The 13,628-nt window shown below is 48.2% G+C and overlaps 1 protein-coding gene across 3 annotated transcripts in view; it reads left to right on the forward strand.

The window, feature by feature from the left end:
- Positions 1–3,379: 3,379 nt before the first annotated feature.
- LOC136443442 (adipolin-like) overlaps positions 3,380–13,628 on the forward strand; it is a 42,615-nt gene continuing 32,366 nt past the window's right edge. The window contains exon 1 of one of the 3 annotated variants that reach the window (XM_066440678.1): positions 3,380–3,718. In XM_066440678.1, the coding sequence (XP_066296775.1) occupies positions 3,536–3,718 (183 nt within the window). In that variant the 5' untranslated portion in view covers positions 3,380–3,535. The remainder of the gene's footprint in view (positions 3,719–13,628) is intronic. The other 2 variants (XM_066440677.1, XM_066440676.1) reach the window with 2 other exon arrangements.

Raw genomic sequence — 13,628 nt, forward strand, 5'->3', positions numbered from 1 at the left:
CTTGTTTGCACCGAACGCCAAAAATAACTTGTGGACTTCAAACCTCAAACATCACAAGACTGTTGGCAGTCTGTACAGAGTTGAACCCCAATGTCCTAGAATATACCCACCTGTAATGACTTCCATATGGAAATTTTTCTCTTCCCGATGCCCTTTTTTGTATGACAAAATTTGAATATTTTTTTCTTTAATTCACATGTACATTTTGCGTTGATGACGAGTTTAGTCAATAAACACTGGCCATTTCCCTTTCTCCATAAACTGTGCATTTCAACGTTGAGAACCATGGCGGTTCTATCAGCCATGGTTTTATTTGTCAGGTAAAATTTTGATCAACGCCTCCGATGTGACAAGTTTTAACTTCACAGCATGACCAAATAGGGCTGGGTTCACTCGGGCGGGGTCACGTGCCCTGTCAACGTCCCGCAGGGCATGTCTGACGTCACACGTGCGTCAACGTCATCATCAATACGTGCATCTGATAAGTTCTGACTCGTGGAAAGTTTGATAAATAAACAAGGTCCTTACAATCGTGAAAATTCGCAATTATTGTGTAACAAAAATGTTATCCCATGGCAAATCTACCCTTTTTATGAACACTAGCAGGGATTCTTTATGATTCTTTTGGCTCCCTGCTTGTTTATTTGATTTTTTATTAGTATGTGGATGTGGATGGGGTAAGAGAACAAGTGGTATCGCTTTTTCTCGCTCTCCCACCCTGGTTACATATAGTAGGTAACATATACATCATCAAAAATATTAACATTTTGAAATGTACATTTATAAAAGAACATGATCAACCATAATTGAACGTAATAACACATATTGCTAAATTAAGCGTTGTTGGAGTTCTTTTGTAAGACGTCGGCGTGGCGTAACAGTTTGAGCGTTGAACTCGGAATCAGTAGGTCCCGAGTTCGATACTCACCCCGACGTTGTGCCCTTGTCCCACCAAAGACGGACACGTTGGTGTCATGGCGACACAATGTGCGCCAATAACGAGCAGCGCCAAAGATCCAACTTGCGGCCGTATTGTAGTAAGTATTGAATGCAGTGTACCCTTTTCAGTAAGATGGAGAACATTCACAGACCGCCAGATGCCCCCACTGACATTCTGTGCACGCTATGATTGACCTACAGTTATCTTCTTCTTCTTGTCATCCTGTTGAACGTTAAGAGAAAAAACATTAAGCGTAGGAAGGCCTGTTGGAAGCTAATTCCCCAGCCAGCGCAGTCAGTGTGGTGCCGGTGGCTGAGACTAGGGCGGGGCGAAGACTAATGGATCCGGCACGCCTTGTTACGTCTGGGCCGGTAATAAGCCGCGCTAATCTGTAATTGAAGGGTGCCACGAAACGGGCACGGCTGCCACGAGTTAGTCACTAGGGATGGGAAACTGCAGTACCGGTCAGATCCGCCAGAGCTGCCGCTTCCGTTTCAATACCTGTGTCCGGAACGTTGCGCTGATCGCCAAGCAGATGTTTGAGTTTTCTCTGCTGACTGCAAAACCTCTCTGGTGGACCTTTATTGTACATTCATGCCTAGAGGGGCTAGGTACAGGTTGTCTATCGTGAAACATATAACAAACAGATACAGGAAAGTATAGTCTAAAGACAAAAAAAAGTCTTGTACTGAGCTGACCGGTTTGAGACGACTTCATATGTGCCCCGGCCTTCGAACCGACGTCCCGCGGGCCTCCCTAACACGTCCCCCGCCCACTTCCCCGCCCCTTCCCGCTATTAAACCCCGTAGACCCAGCCTGGCAATTACCGGCCTTGGCACCGACCCCCTGCGGGCTACCCTCGCCGCTCCCCCGCCCACTGCCCCGCCCCGTCCCGTTAGCACACCCCGTAGACCCGAGCCGATAATTACCGGGCATTGTCCGGCTCATCAGGCGCGCTGCGGGTGCCCCGTCGCCGGGCGATAATGAAGTAGCGCCGATGAATTATGTACCCGGGTAATTACCGATGGAGTATTTGTTTTTCTCTCTGTGTGAAACGATAGTTTATTTGTGCGTGCGTCTGCGAACACAAAGAAGGGAAAATATAAATTGCATTATGCAGATACACGTATTACTAGCGGACAGAGAACATAGTGTAAATGTAGCATGCTCTCCCAAACAGAGGCAATTTCTCCACTAAGGAAGGAAAGACGCAAAGCCCTTGATTCTGTTGTCGCGAAGACTAGAAGTGAATACACGTAGCTCCAATGTTAGGGCTAGAAATAACCATACAGTCAGACGTCTTGAAATGTTTGAGAGAATTTTGACTGGTCATTTTCAACTTCGCCTTTTCAAACAGTTTTTATCCGTCTCCATCTCGTCATGGACAATATCGTACATAGATCAGAAGACACCCTCTGTGCTACATGTATTCTATCGCTTAACACAAACAAGACAACTGATTGGGACGGGATAGCCTAGCTCTTTCAGACTCCTTGGGATTGCTGAAAAACTGAAAAATGGCTACAAATATGGAGAATAATTTGGCGGAGGAGTTAGCCAGTTAGAGAGTCACAGCTTGGGTTGCCAACATGTAGCTCTACAGCCCATCACCTACTGCAATTCATTTTCTCTATTTGCCAAAGTATTTGCATCCCAAGAAGCCTGAAAGAGACTGTGACCACCCCGCGCCGACAGTGATTAGGCTCCATGAATAATGTACCGCCTGGACAAGTCACCAGCGTAGCTGGAGCCGGGTAAAACCCTGCTGTCTCAGAAGCACAATGCCTGTACAAAAGGCGTCCGAATTTTCCTCGTCTCCACATCACAATGCCTGTCTAACAACTGTGCCCGGACTCTCCTAGTGCCACGTCGCCTTTGCGGCGCGCTCTCGGCGCTAATCACATGGCAAACGGGTATCATCACCCGACCTCTGTGACAAAACCGCTGCAGGGAAACTCAAATCCGCCGCAAGCGAACCTGAAAACTACTTTCTCTTCTTTCAAGTGGCTGCCTGTCTCTTGCAAACTAGCCGTGTTGTACAATCTACACAGATGCACCAGTACTAGCCTCTGTGTCAGACTGTGACACTAACGCCAGTGAGATTGGGGGTACAATTTCTCTAAATTTCTTGCTTCTCTTGGCTTGTATTAACAGTTCGCCTGTCCCTCACAATCTAGGGGTGCAGTGCTTAAACATAAAACTACCAGCGCCAGTGAGATCGCGAGTAGCTGCGAGGCGCCGCCTTGATTGGTTCGACCCAGAACACACCGATTCCCTCTCACTAGGAAAAAACTACTCTCTCTTTCTTGTCCTTACTTGTCAGAGTGCAGTACGCTTGTCCCTCGCAATCAAGCCTTGCTGGACGTATATACAGATGAACCACTGACACTAGCGCCAGTGAGATCGTGAGTAACTGCGAGGCGCCGTCTTGATTGGTCCGACTCAGAACACACCGATTCCCTTTCACTGGGAACAAGGGCACCACGGGACGATCGCAGCGATACGCGGGCAAAGCAAAACAACGTTCGGTACGGGCAGCAGCGGGGACTGAGGGCCTGTTTTATCACATAGACGTCCCACAGGAGACTTTACAGCATGGACTGTACAGGAGTTATCCGGGTGGTGGTTCTACTAGCGGTGGGGTGCGCGGGTTGCGCCTCGGCGGCGGCGAAAGTTCGCGCGGTCCGGAGTTTTCGCGGAGAGGTCCCGGTGTTTGATAACGACTATTACGCCTTGGAGCACAACGAGACGGTCGTCAACAACGAACATGATGACGAGGTGAGTGAAAGTTTCATTTCATTTCTTTATTCACCTCCATGATTATGTTCACCTTCTACAAGGGTATTGCTTGATTTTGTGTGTGTTTTTACAACTCAGGATCCCTCTGATGCATTTGTATGTAGTAATAATGTAGCTTTGCATGTCGTCTGCTAGTACGGGCGAGAAGATGCACGTTGGTTCTGGCTAGACTCACCCAGCCTCTGCGGGTCGCTGGGAAAGTAGTAGAAATTGTACAAATAGAGTCAACTGTATGAACGGGGTCGGCTATGGAGATAGGGTCCAATATTGCAACTGCGGATGGGAATGTTATCCTCCATGGCCAAAGTCCCCTGGCAAATGTTCTCTCTATAGCCGACGCGGTTAGTCTGGTAGAGACTAGGTTCTGGCCACCGTAGCGGGTTTTTTTTCGTTCACGTATTCAGATATTATTTTGTTGCCCCTGCAGTTGTTTCGTCTTTATCTCCGTCTGTGCAGGTTACGTTGTTATGACAGAAGTGATTTTATATAATTCTCGCAACACCCAGAGGGAAAACAATGTCCCCTAAAATGTCTGCTGTTCCGCGAAGTAATATTAGAAGTCCTGCGTCTAAAAATACGCGAGCCAAAACATGTCAGAAGTCAGTGTAAACTCGGATTATGGGTTGATAACTTCATTTGGTGGAACGTGTTGCTTTGACGCACAGGGCAGCATTCCTGCCAAGCGCGCAGCCTCTATCAGGCCTTCCCGGGGGTTATGGCGAGTAGAAATCGGCAAAAAATAGTAGCCTCGAACAGGCCTTCTGAGGGGGCATGGAGAGTAGAATTCGGCTAAAGTAGTAGCCTCCACAAGGCCTTCCTGGTGGGTCATGGAGAGTAGAATTCGGCTAAGATAGTAGCCTCCATCAGGATTCTCTGAGGGTTTGGAGAGTAGAATTTGGCAAAAATGGTAGCCTCCACCAGGCTTTCCTGAGGGGTTATGGCGAGTGAAATTCGGGTAAAGTTGAGTGAATCGTTTATCAGGAGATTCAGTCCGCGCTAAGGGTATTTAAAAGATTTCCCTTTGGAAAATGAGACGCTATGGAGTATGGTGGAAAACTGTTCTCCCTATAGCCAGCGTAGTTAGTATGTAAGTGGCTACAAACTAGAAGGGAACCGTATACAGCACTTCAATACCAGCCCCCCGCCTGTGTTACCCTCACTCCCCCGGGGGCTGGCCGGGCACGCGGCGGGGCGCAGCGCTCGTGTCACCGCCGGGCACCGCTCCGGTCCCCCGGCGCACCGCACAAACGTTCCGCCTGCCCGGCCGCGCTTTCCCCGCCCACCAACACCCCGTGATTTCTCACAGATGATCCCTGAAAGTGCAAATCCCCGTATTTCACACATGTGCGCAAAGAAAACTGGGTTAGCGCGAAGAAACGACTTTCGCTTGGCAGCCCGGAAGTCTTTTGATCTCCGTGTAGTTCCAACCGAGTCTTTAACCTCCTTTGCTCGACCTAAATGAACTCAAATTTCGCAAGTTTTCTAGCTCCACCAGGCTCCATAGGTTACCAATAAAACAGTAGAAACTAGCCGAATAGATAGACATAATGGTAGAGAAGCTAGATGGCCGGAAACAAAGTTTGGTAACTCCTCTGGTATGCCGTGTCTGTCTATTTGGCAAATTTCTGCGATTTTTTCCAGCAGCCTATGAAGCCTGGTGGAGGCTACAAATTTTGCACAACTCGTGAAAAACGTCTCAATCTAAAATTGAGATGTCATCTCCTAAAGAAACACTCCAGTCCGGGATTGTCTTCAAAGCATTGAATATAATGAATAATGAATGCACAAGGACCTTTATTGTACACATATACCCACTGGCACTGGGTTCAGTACAGGTCACAACAACAAAAAAAACGTCACAGTTAACAAATACATATACATACAATGTCTAATAATTACGCAAATTTGGCTTCTTCTCGCTTCTTAGTAATGGTGTAGTATAATGGTAGTCTCTACCAGACTAACCGCGCCGGCTAAAGGGAGAACATTTGCCGGGGGACTTTGCCTATTGGATCCTCTCTCTGTAGCCGACTCCCTTCATACAATTCACTCTGTTTGGCTAATTTCTACTATTTTCCCAGCGATCCGCGGAGCCTAGTAGAGGCTAGTATAATGGTTCTGTAAGGCGATTTTCCCCCGGAGAAGGTCCGATGCGGGTGAAGTGTTGGGTCTGTACATAAACTATCCCGTCTAATGTTACCGCGTGGCGCAATTTCGCACCCCGACAAGGGTCTGAGAAGGGCGGTCGAAGAAAGCGGAGCTTATCGAGCGTGTCCGAAGTGTTAGGGAGGTAAAGGACCGTGCGAGAGGCGAGGAGTGATGCCCTGAACATTTCATTAAAGGTTCGCCGTGGTTGAGAATAGGTACAACTTTCCCCTGTAACTGGACCCGTGTTGGTATTCCAGGGTTAATTACCATTCGTGTTCCGTTTTAGTTAGCCTCCACCAGGCATTCCCTGACAAGTACATGGCTCATACCATGCTTGATTCAACCTCCTTGGATGTAGTGAGAGTAAGTGTTAGTGTCCGAAGTGTTAGGAAGCTAAAGGACCTTGCGAGAGGCGAGGAGTGATGTCCTGAACATTTCATTAAAGGTTCGCCGTGGTTGAGAATAGGTACAACTCTCCCCTGTAACTGGACCCGTGTTGGTATTCAAGGGCTACCATTCGTCGTCCGTTTTAGTTAGCCTCCACCAGGCATTCCCTGACAAGTACATGGCTCATACCATGCTTGATTCAACCTCCTTGGTTGTAGTGAGAGTACGTGTTAGTGTCCGAAGTGTTAGGAGGGTAAAGGACCGTGCGAGAGGCGCAGAGTGACGCCCTGAACATTTCATTAAAGGTTCACCGTGGTTGAGAATAGGTGCAATACTCTCTTGTAACGGGAGCCGTGTTGGTATTGAAGGGGTTACCTAGCCTCTACCAGGCTCCGCGGATGGCTGGAAAAATAGTAAAAATTGGCCAAAAAGACTCCCTTAGAATAGTATGCTAAGGGAGTCATGCTAAGGGAGTCGGCTTCGGAGGTAGGGACCATTTGCCATCCACGGAGAGGTCGCAAACTGTAACTTCTATATCGGACTAACTTCTCTGGCATGTTATCCGTCTACTTGGCCAATTCTTAGGATTTCTCGAGCCATCCGCGGGGCCTGGTAGAGGCTAGGGTTTACCCTCCGTGGTCCCTTTTGGTAAGCCTCCACCTGGCCTTCCCTGAGAAATATTCTCCGTATACGATAGTTATCGCCAGCGTAGTAAGAAGCCCTGAACATTTCATTAAGGTTCGTTGGGGGTAAGTGCAACACACTGTAACTGGACCCGTGTTGGTATGGGAGGTTCTTTATCCTCACGCCTCCTCACATGTGGCTAATTGTAAGAAACAACTTTTTTCTTCGATTGATACGAATTAAAGTGCAGTACGATAGAAAGGCGCTAGCGGGCTCGAAAGCTTACATTTCGAGGTCTCATCAAGACCTACTTACATACCAAATATCAAGAGATTCATTCAGGCATTCTTGAGTTATCGTGTTGACAGGCGGACAGACATTCACACAAACACTGAGGAAAACATAAACTTCTTGGCAAAGGCAAAAATTCGTCCTTTTTTGTCTAATGATGATCGAAGCCTTTGTTGTGCATTTCTATACCTATGGACTGATTACGTAGATATACAGGTAACACAATTTAGATATTTTGTTTAAGTTATGTTACATATGTATTCTGAGGGGTCGGTTTCTTCTCACTTCTTTACAATATTGAAAGTTAGGAACAGACGATTTAAAGGCAAATACGGTTTTTGAACAAATACATAGAACCTATCATTAGAAGTATTTTCCACCGTACTCTAGTGCGAGAGTTGAGAATTTTCCGATATCATTTTAGATACAGGGAAATGATTTGCCTTTTTAGCTATTTGTAACTGGAGTCAGTTTTGCACTCTGACTGGTTTATCTTGTTTATCTATCCACGTTTGCCTACAAACACGTACGGCGAGAAATCCACCCTGACAGCCACACAGCGTCTCTTTCACATCGTCCTGACACTCTCTTACACCCCGTCTTTAGTCAGCTTGTGGAATACTTCAGATTCCGGCAGCCTTTCTGTCGTCCGTTTCTCCTGTCAATCACACGACGTTTCCCGCCACTTTGCTGGGTCCTGTCGGCTCCTGGCGCCACGTATTTGCCAAGAACCGCGCTTTCAACACAGAGCCTCGATAAATATGGTGCCCCGAGAGGAGATAAAACTCGGGAGTCAATTCTGGAGTCTATAAAGCCGCGGGGTTTCGGGTTTGACGCGCGCTGAAGTAACCGGGTGTGAGTGTCACGCCTAGCCTGGTCACCATAGCCTCTACCAGGCACCATAGCCTCTACCAGGCTCTAGGTAACCGGGTGTGAGTGTCACGCCTAGCCTGGTCACCATAGCCTCTACCAGGCTCTAGGTAACCGGGTGTGGGTGTCACGCCTAGCCTGGTCACCATAGCCTCTACCAGGCTCTAGGTAACCGGGTGTGAGTGTCACGCCTAGCCTGGTCACCATAGCCTCTACCAGCGCGCACTGAAGTAACCGGGTTTGAGTGTCACGCCTAGCCTGGTCACCATAGCCTCTACCTAGCCTCCAGGCCCTCCTACGGGCGTATGGATCATAGAATTCGGCAGAAAAGGGAATTATTAGCCAATTATTAGTCCACGATGAAGAACACATTTCGCCCATTTCATTGTAACGGAGCCTGCAAATGAAACCCTGGCAAATATTCTCCCTATAGCCGGCGTAGTTAGTCTGGTAAACCATAGCCTCTACCAGGCTATAGACAAGGGTAGAAATCGGCCAAAGGAGTTGGCCAGCCGATAGATAGACGTTGGCTGGCCAACTCCTCTCGTGTCTATTTGGCCAATATCTACTCTTTTCAGCCGCGTCTAGAGCCTGGTAGAGGCTAGGTAACCATTTTCAAAGGGCCAGCTCGAAGCCTGGTAGAGACTTCTCGACCTCGGTTCCTGACTGCTTTCCGACTGACAGAAATAAAGTAACAGAAAGAGGAGTATCATATTCATTATCATCATATTCATCTAACGCACAGCCAGTAGGTACCTATCTGAGTAATGAGGCTGTCGCAGTGCCCTTTTACGTGCTAGAAAGGAAAGGAAAGTGATCTCGAACCAGTTTAGCTCAAATGAACTCAATGAACAGATGAGCTAATCTTCAACTGGTCGTGAGAGAGAAGAAAGACGCTATGTACAGTATTTACAGGTTCATTGTACGGGGGAAACTCCCCTAGCTCTTTTCGACAAGCACAATGAACATGGACCACGGCTTAACGTCCCGTCCTAAGGACTGCGACCCTTATCGGTAGCGTGCATGTCGGGTGAGCGACAGCCGGGATCGAACCCAGGGCTTGTAGTTCCAGAGGCAAGATCGCTTACCACTGGACTACGCATGCTAGAGACACCTCCTTGATCACGGAACCCCCATCATTACGTCATTTCCGAAAGACGATAGTATACTAGTAGTTTCAGGACCCTTTGATATACAGACAAGAGTCTTTTGGCAAACTCATCGAGCAGATTTAACAAAGGACCGGTTTCCGACAGCGCGTCTGTGGGTTCTCTATCCGCTCGGATGGAGTGTTTCCCCCGTTCAAGTAGCAGTGGTGAGGCCAGACTGGCGCCATTCTATGGGTGACATCCAGTGGCCACTTCAAAATCGATGCGATCGGGCGAAGTAAATAAAAGGTTAAGCCAAAAAGCTGCCTTCATTATCAAACCTAAGTGGTCAGGTAGGTTGAACAATTGACTGAACACACAGACGTGTACTGAACCATAACTATCCATAATTGTTTACTCACATTCTTTGATTTTGACTTCACCCATTAGTATCAGTTTTCAGATGTGTTTTTTTCCTCTCACATATTTGCTAGTTTTGCTAGACTTAACGCCGTATGGTAGCAATTTTTTTTTTTGTGGAAACGAACGAAAATTGATGCCATCCATACGATAGAGTCAGTGTGGCCCCAGTCTCTCAGCTCGAGTGAAGTACCCCTCCCGCTCAAGTAGCGCCCGTAATGTAAACTGTTCACGCAGCAGTGGGTTCCTCGCTGTAACGCGACCCGCGCCTTTAAACCGATCCGGGGCCGTCATTTAAAGGGGAACGAACGGAGGAGAAAACGTCAACAAACAATCGCGGACAGTACGAGTCGGCGTGACTGGGGGTAGGGGGTTAGCCTGGTAACCATACCACCGTGAGCTCCCCGGTACCTCAGCGGTGCTGGGAGGGCTACCTGCCCGCCCAGTTCATTAGCGCAAGTCGGGGAATTTTTACGTGGTCTGCACGGGAGCTACTGTAAGACAGAGTAGTACAGCACGTGTGAGGCATATGCGATCTACACGCCCAGCATCAGTAATAACTCCGTCGCCACGCCTCTTGCCGACGTTATCGTGGTCTTGACATGCCTGTGAATTCACTCACGCGCGCGAACCGTCCTTTTTGCAACCCATTGTACACACACCCTCCTCCCTGCACCCCCTAAACACCCCCTACCTACCACCCCCTCCCTTTTACAAACACCCCTTCCCCTGTACCCCTCCCCTGCACCCCCTAAACACGCCCCTACCTACCACCCCCCTCCCTATTACAAACACCCCTCCCCTGTACTCCTCCCCCGAACCCCATCCCCTCTACCCCCCCCTACACATACCCTCGCTTGTACACACCCCCTTTTCACCCACCCCTCCCTTTTACACACACCCCTTTCCCTCTACACCCCTCCCCTCTACACCCCCTCCCATCTACACCCCCTTCCCATCTACACACCCTCCCCTCTACACCCCCTTCCCTGCACACCCCCTCCCCTCTACACCCCCTCCCCTCTACACCCCCTCCCCTGCACACCCCCTCCCCTCCTCTTTACAAACATCGCTGTCAGCGCACTAGGCCGACAAAACTCGCGTCCAGGCAAATACACATTTTCACGCGAGACCAACAATAACATTGACACAGGCTTTGGTAGACTCGCACTGACTCCATCGGTGACTAGAGCCACGTATCCACATCCGCATCCATCCATTGTACACACGTATAGGCAAACGCTACGAGGCAAAAGATATAGGATTGGAAATGCTTAGGTCACATTTCCAAAGCGGGGCCCGGTCGGGCAGCTTGCGGGAACGAAAAGTATAATATAAAATGCAACAAAGGACACAAAACGTAAGAAATTTACTGCTAACTAGAAATTTTGTGTTTTCCTGGTATGCCTATTTTATTTTTCGTTTTCGCAAACATCCCGACCGGGCCCCGGCTGGAAAATGTGACCCTAGCAAAACTGGGTGCTAAAAGTAAGAAAAGAATAGTCTCTACCAGAAGCTTTGGCGGTTGCTGGAAAAATACAATAAATGTGCCAACTAGGGTGAATAGTTTGCCAGAAAAGTTAGTCTGCGACAGAGTTTAAAACTGTTGACCAAATTTGGCCAATTTTGGGATCTTTCAAACAATAGAAAGAGTTTGGAAGTAAGTAGTCTTTTGTCACTTCTACCAGTAAGTTTTCAATGGTCTATTTCTTAGCCTCTTTGTAATTAGTAGGCTTACTACATACTGATTGTATGTCAGTTCTCATGGCTCTCAAGAAACTTGGCACAAGGAAAACTGACGTACGTACAATCACCAAACAGCACATATAGGTCATAAGCACAAAAACAGCCCAACTAGCAAGCCTATTCTAATGCTAGGGTCACATTTCCTAACCGGGACCCGGCCGGGCTGTTTGCGGAAACGAAAAATCAAAGTGAATGTCAATAAATTTGCACAAGCTATGCTCTTAAATACTTTTGGGTACGTTTTGTGTTTTTGTTGTCTTTTATATCAAAATTTTCGTTCCGAAAGACTGCCCGGCCGGGCCCCAGATTGGAAATGTGACCGTAGCATAAGGAGGCTAATGATTTGTGCCTCCGAGCGGTTCCCTTTACAATATATGAAGGTGGATACGTGGCTCTGCTTCTGTGAACGGTCCGTAATCCTATAAATGTTTGTTGCTTACCTGTCTCAGTAGACAAACGATAGAACTTTCTAAAAAAACCACAACAGACCCGGCTTGTCGCTATCGTAATCCTTCCGCGGCGCCGCTACGTTTAACGGATTAACGAAATGGACCAACAGATTATCAGATACACACTAACCCTGCGCCACGTTCAAAGGATATACTTAAACGTTAAACGTAAAGGTAAAGGTAAAGGTAGTTTCATAGCCCTTTTGATGCCGTAGGGACAGTGGGTTGCTATAAACTGTGTCTAGGGTACGGCTTGGAAGGTGGAACCCATCCCTCTACTACCCCCTTCTTTTACCTCCCCAACCAAAGTCAGGTACTCATTTTTACACCTGGATGGAGTAAGGAAAGCCATGTAAAGTGCCTTCCTAAGTGGCATGTCATAGGATTCAAACCCAGGACTTCTTGGTTTCTGGACTACACGCCCTAACCTAGCCTGTATTTACACAAGCTCTCGACCGGAGGTTACTGGCGGTTACAGGCCGGCTGGCCACTAGGAGCGCGATTCGTCAGGCTAGCCCTAACCGTTTCGCCAACACGACGCCGCAATGTTGGAAGTTTGAAAAGTACTTGTCCTGCGAGGCGTTTTAAACGCTAAATGCCCGCGGGTTCTCCCAGATATCTAGAGTATAGCGGTGCTGTAGGATGGTGCATGGCTAGTCTCTACCAGACTAACTACGCCAGGGTTTCACTTGCAGGCTCGAGCGGAATGTGATCTTCACTGTGGACTGACTCTACTGGCTAATAATTCCTTTTTCTGCCGAATTCTACGATTCATACGCCCGTAAGAGGGCCTGGTGGAGGCTAGTACATGGCGCCCTATTCGAATTTTCATGAAATTGAGCTACATGATGATCTGAAAATTTGGAGGGAAAAACGGATTTGGTAGTAAAGCGGTGCCGAGCTAACATTTTAGTGGTGCGGTGTCGTTGTTCCCTTGTCTGGGGAGAGCTCTAAGTAAACGTGACGGTGAATATTAGGTTGGAAGTTTGTGTCCTGTGAGTCGTTTAAAACTACTCTCCAAGTAGAGGATCCGTGATGTGGGGCGTTTTTGTCGGACTTTCTACCTTGTCATGTTCTATTTTATCACACCGACACACACAGATGACATTAGAAAAAGACATGACAAAGTAGATCGAAAGCCCGACAAAACCGCCTAAAACACGTCAAAAACCAGCCGGACCCACTCCTCTGCTTGGAGAGTAGTTTTAAACGCCTAAAACACGTCAAAAACCAGCCGGACCCACTCCTCTGCTTGGAGAGTAGTTTTAAACGCCTGAAAACACGTCAAAAACCATCCGGACCCACTCCTCTGCTTGGAGAGTAGTTTTAAACGCCTGAAAACACGTCAAAAACCATCCGGACCCACTCCTCTGCTTGGAGAGTAGTTTTAAACGCCTGAAAACACGTCAAAAACCAGTCGGACCCACTCCTCTGCTTGGAGAGTAGTTTTAAACGCCAAAAGCCCGCAGGCCCCACTCCTCTGCTTGGAGAGTAGTTCTAAACGCCAAAAGCCCGCAGGCCCCACTCCTCTGCTTGGAGAGTAGTTCTAAACGCCAAAAGCCCGCAGGCCCCACTCCTCTGCTTGGAGAGTAGTTCTAAACGCCAAAAGCCCGCAGGCCCCCCTCCTCTGCTTGGAGAGTAGTTCTAAACGCCAAAAGCCCGCCGGACCCACTCCTCTGCTTGGAGAGTAGTTTTTAACGCCTGAAAACACGTCAAAAGCCCGCAGGCCCCCCTCCTCTGCTTGGAGAGTAGTTCTAAACGCCAAAAGCCCGCAGGCCCCACTCCTCTGCTTGGAGAGTAGTTTTAAACGCCCCAAACCAGCCGGACCCACTCCTCTGCTTGGAGAGTAGTTCTAAACGCCAAAAG

This window comes from Branchiostoma lanceolatum, chromosome 10 (assembly GCF_035083965.1).
Source record: "Branchiostoma lanceolatum isolate klBraLanc5 chromosome 10, klBraLanc5.hap2, whole genome shotgun sequence".
Classification (NCBI taxonomy): Eukaryota; Metazoa; Chordata; class Leptocardii; order Amphioxiformes; family Branchiostomatidae; genus Branchiostoma; species Branchiostoma lanceolatum.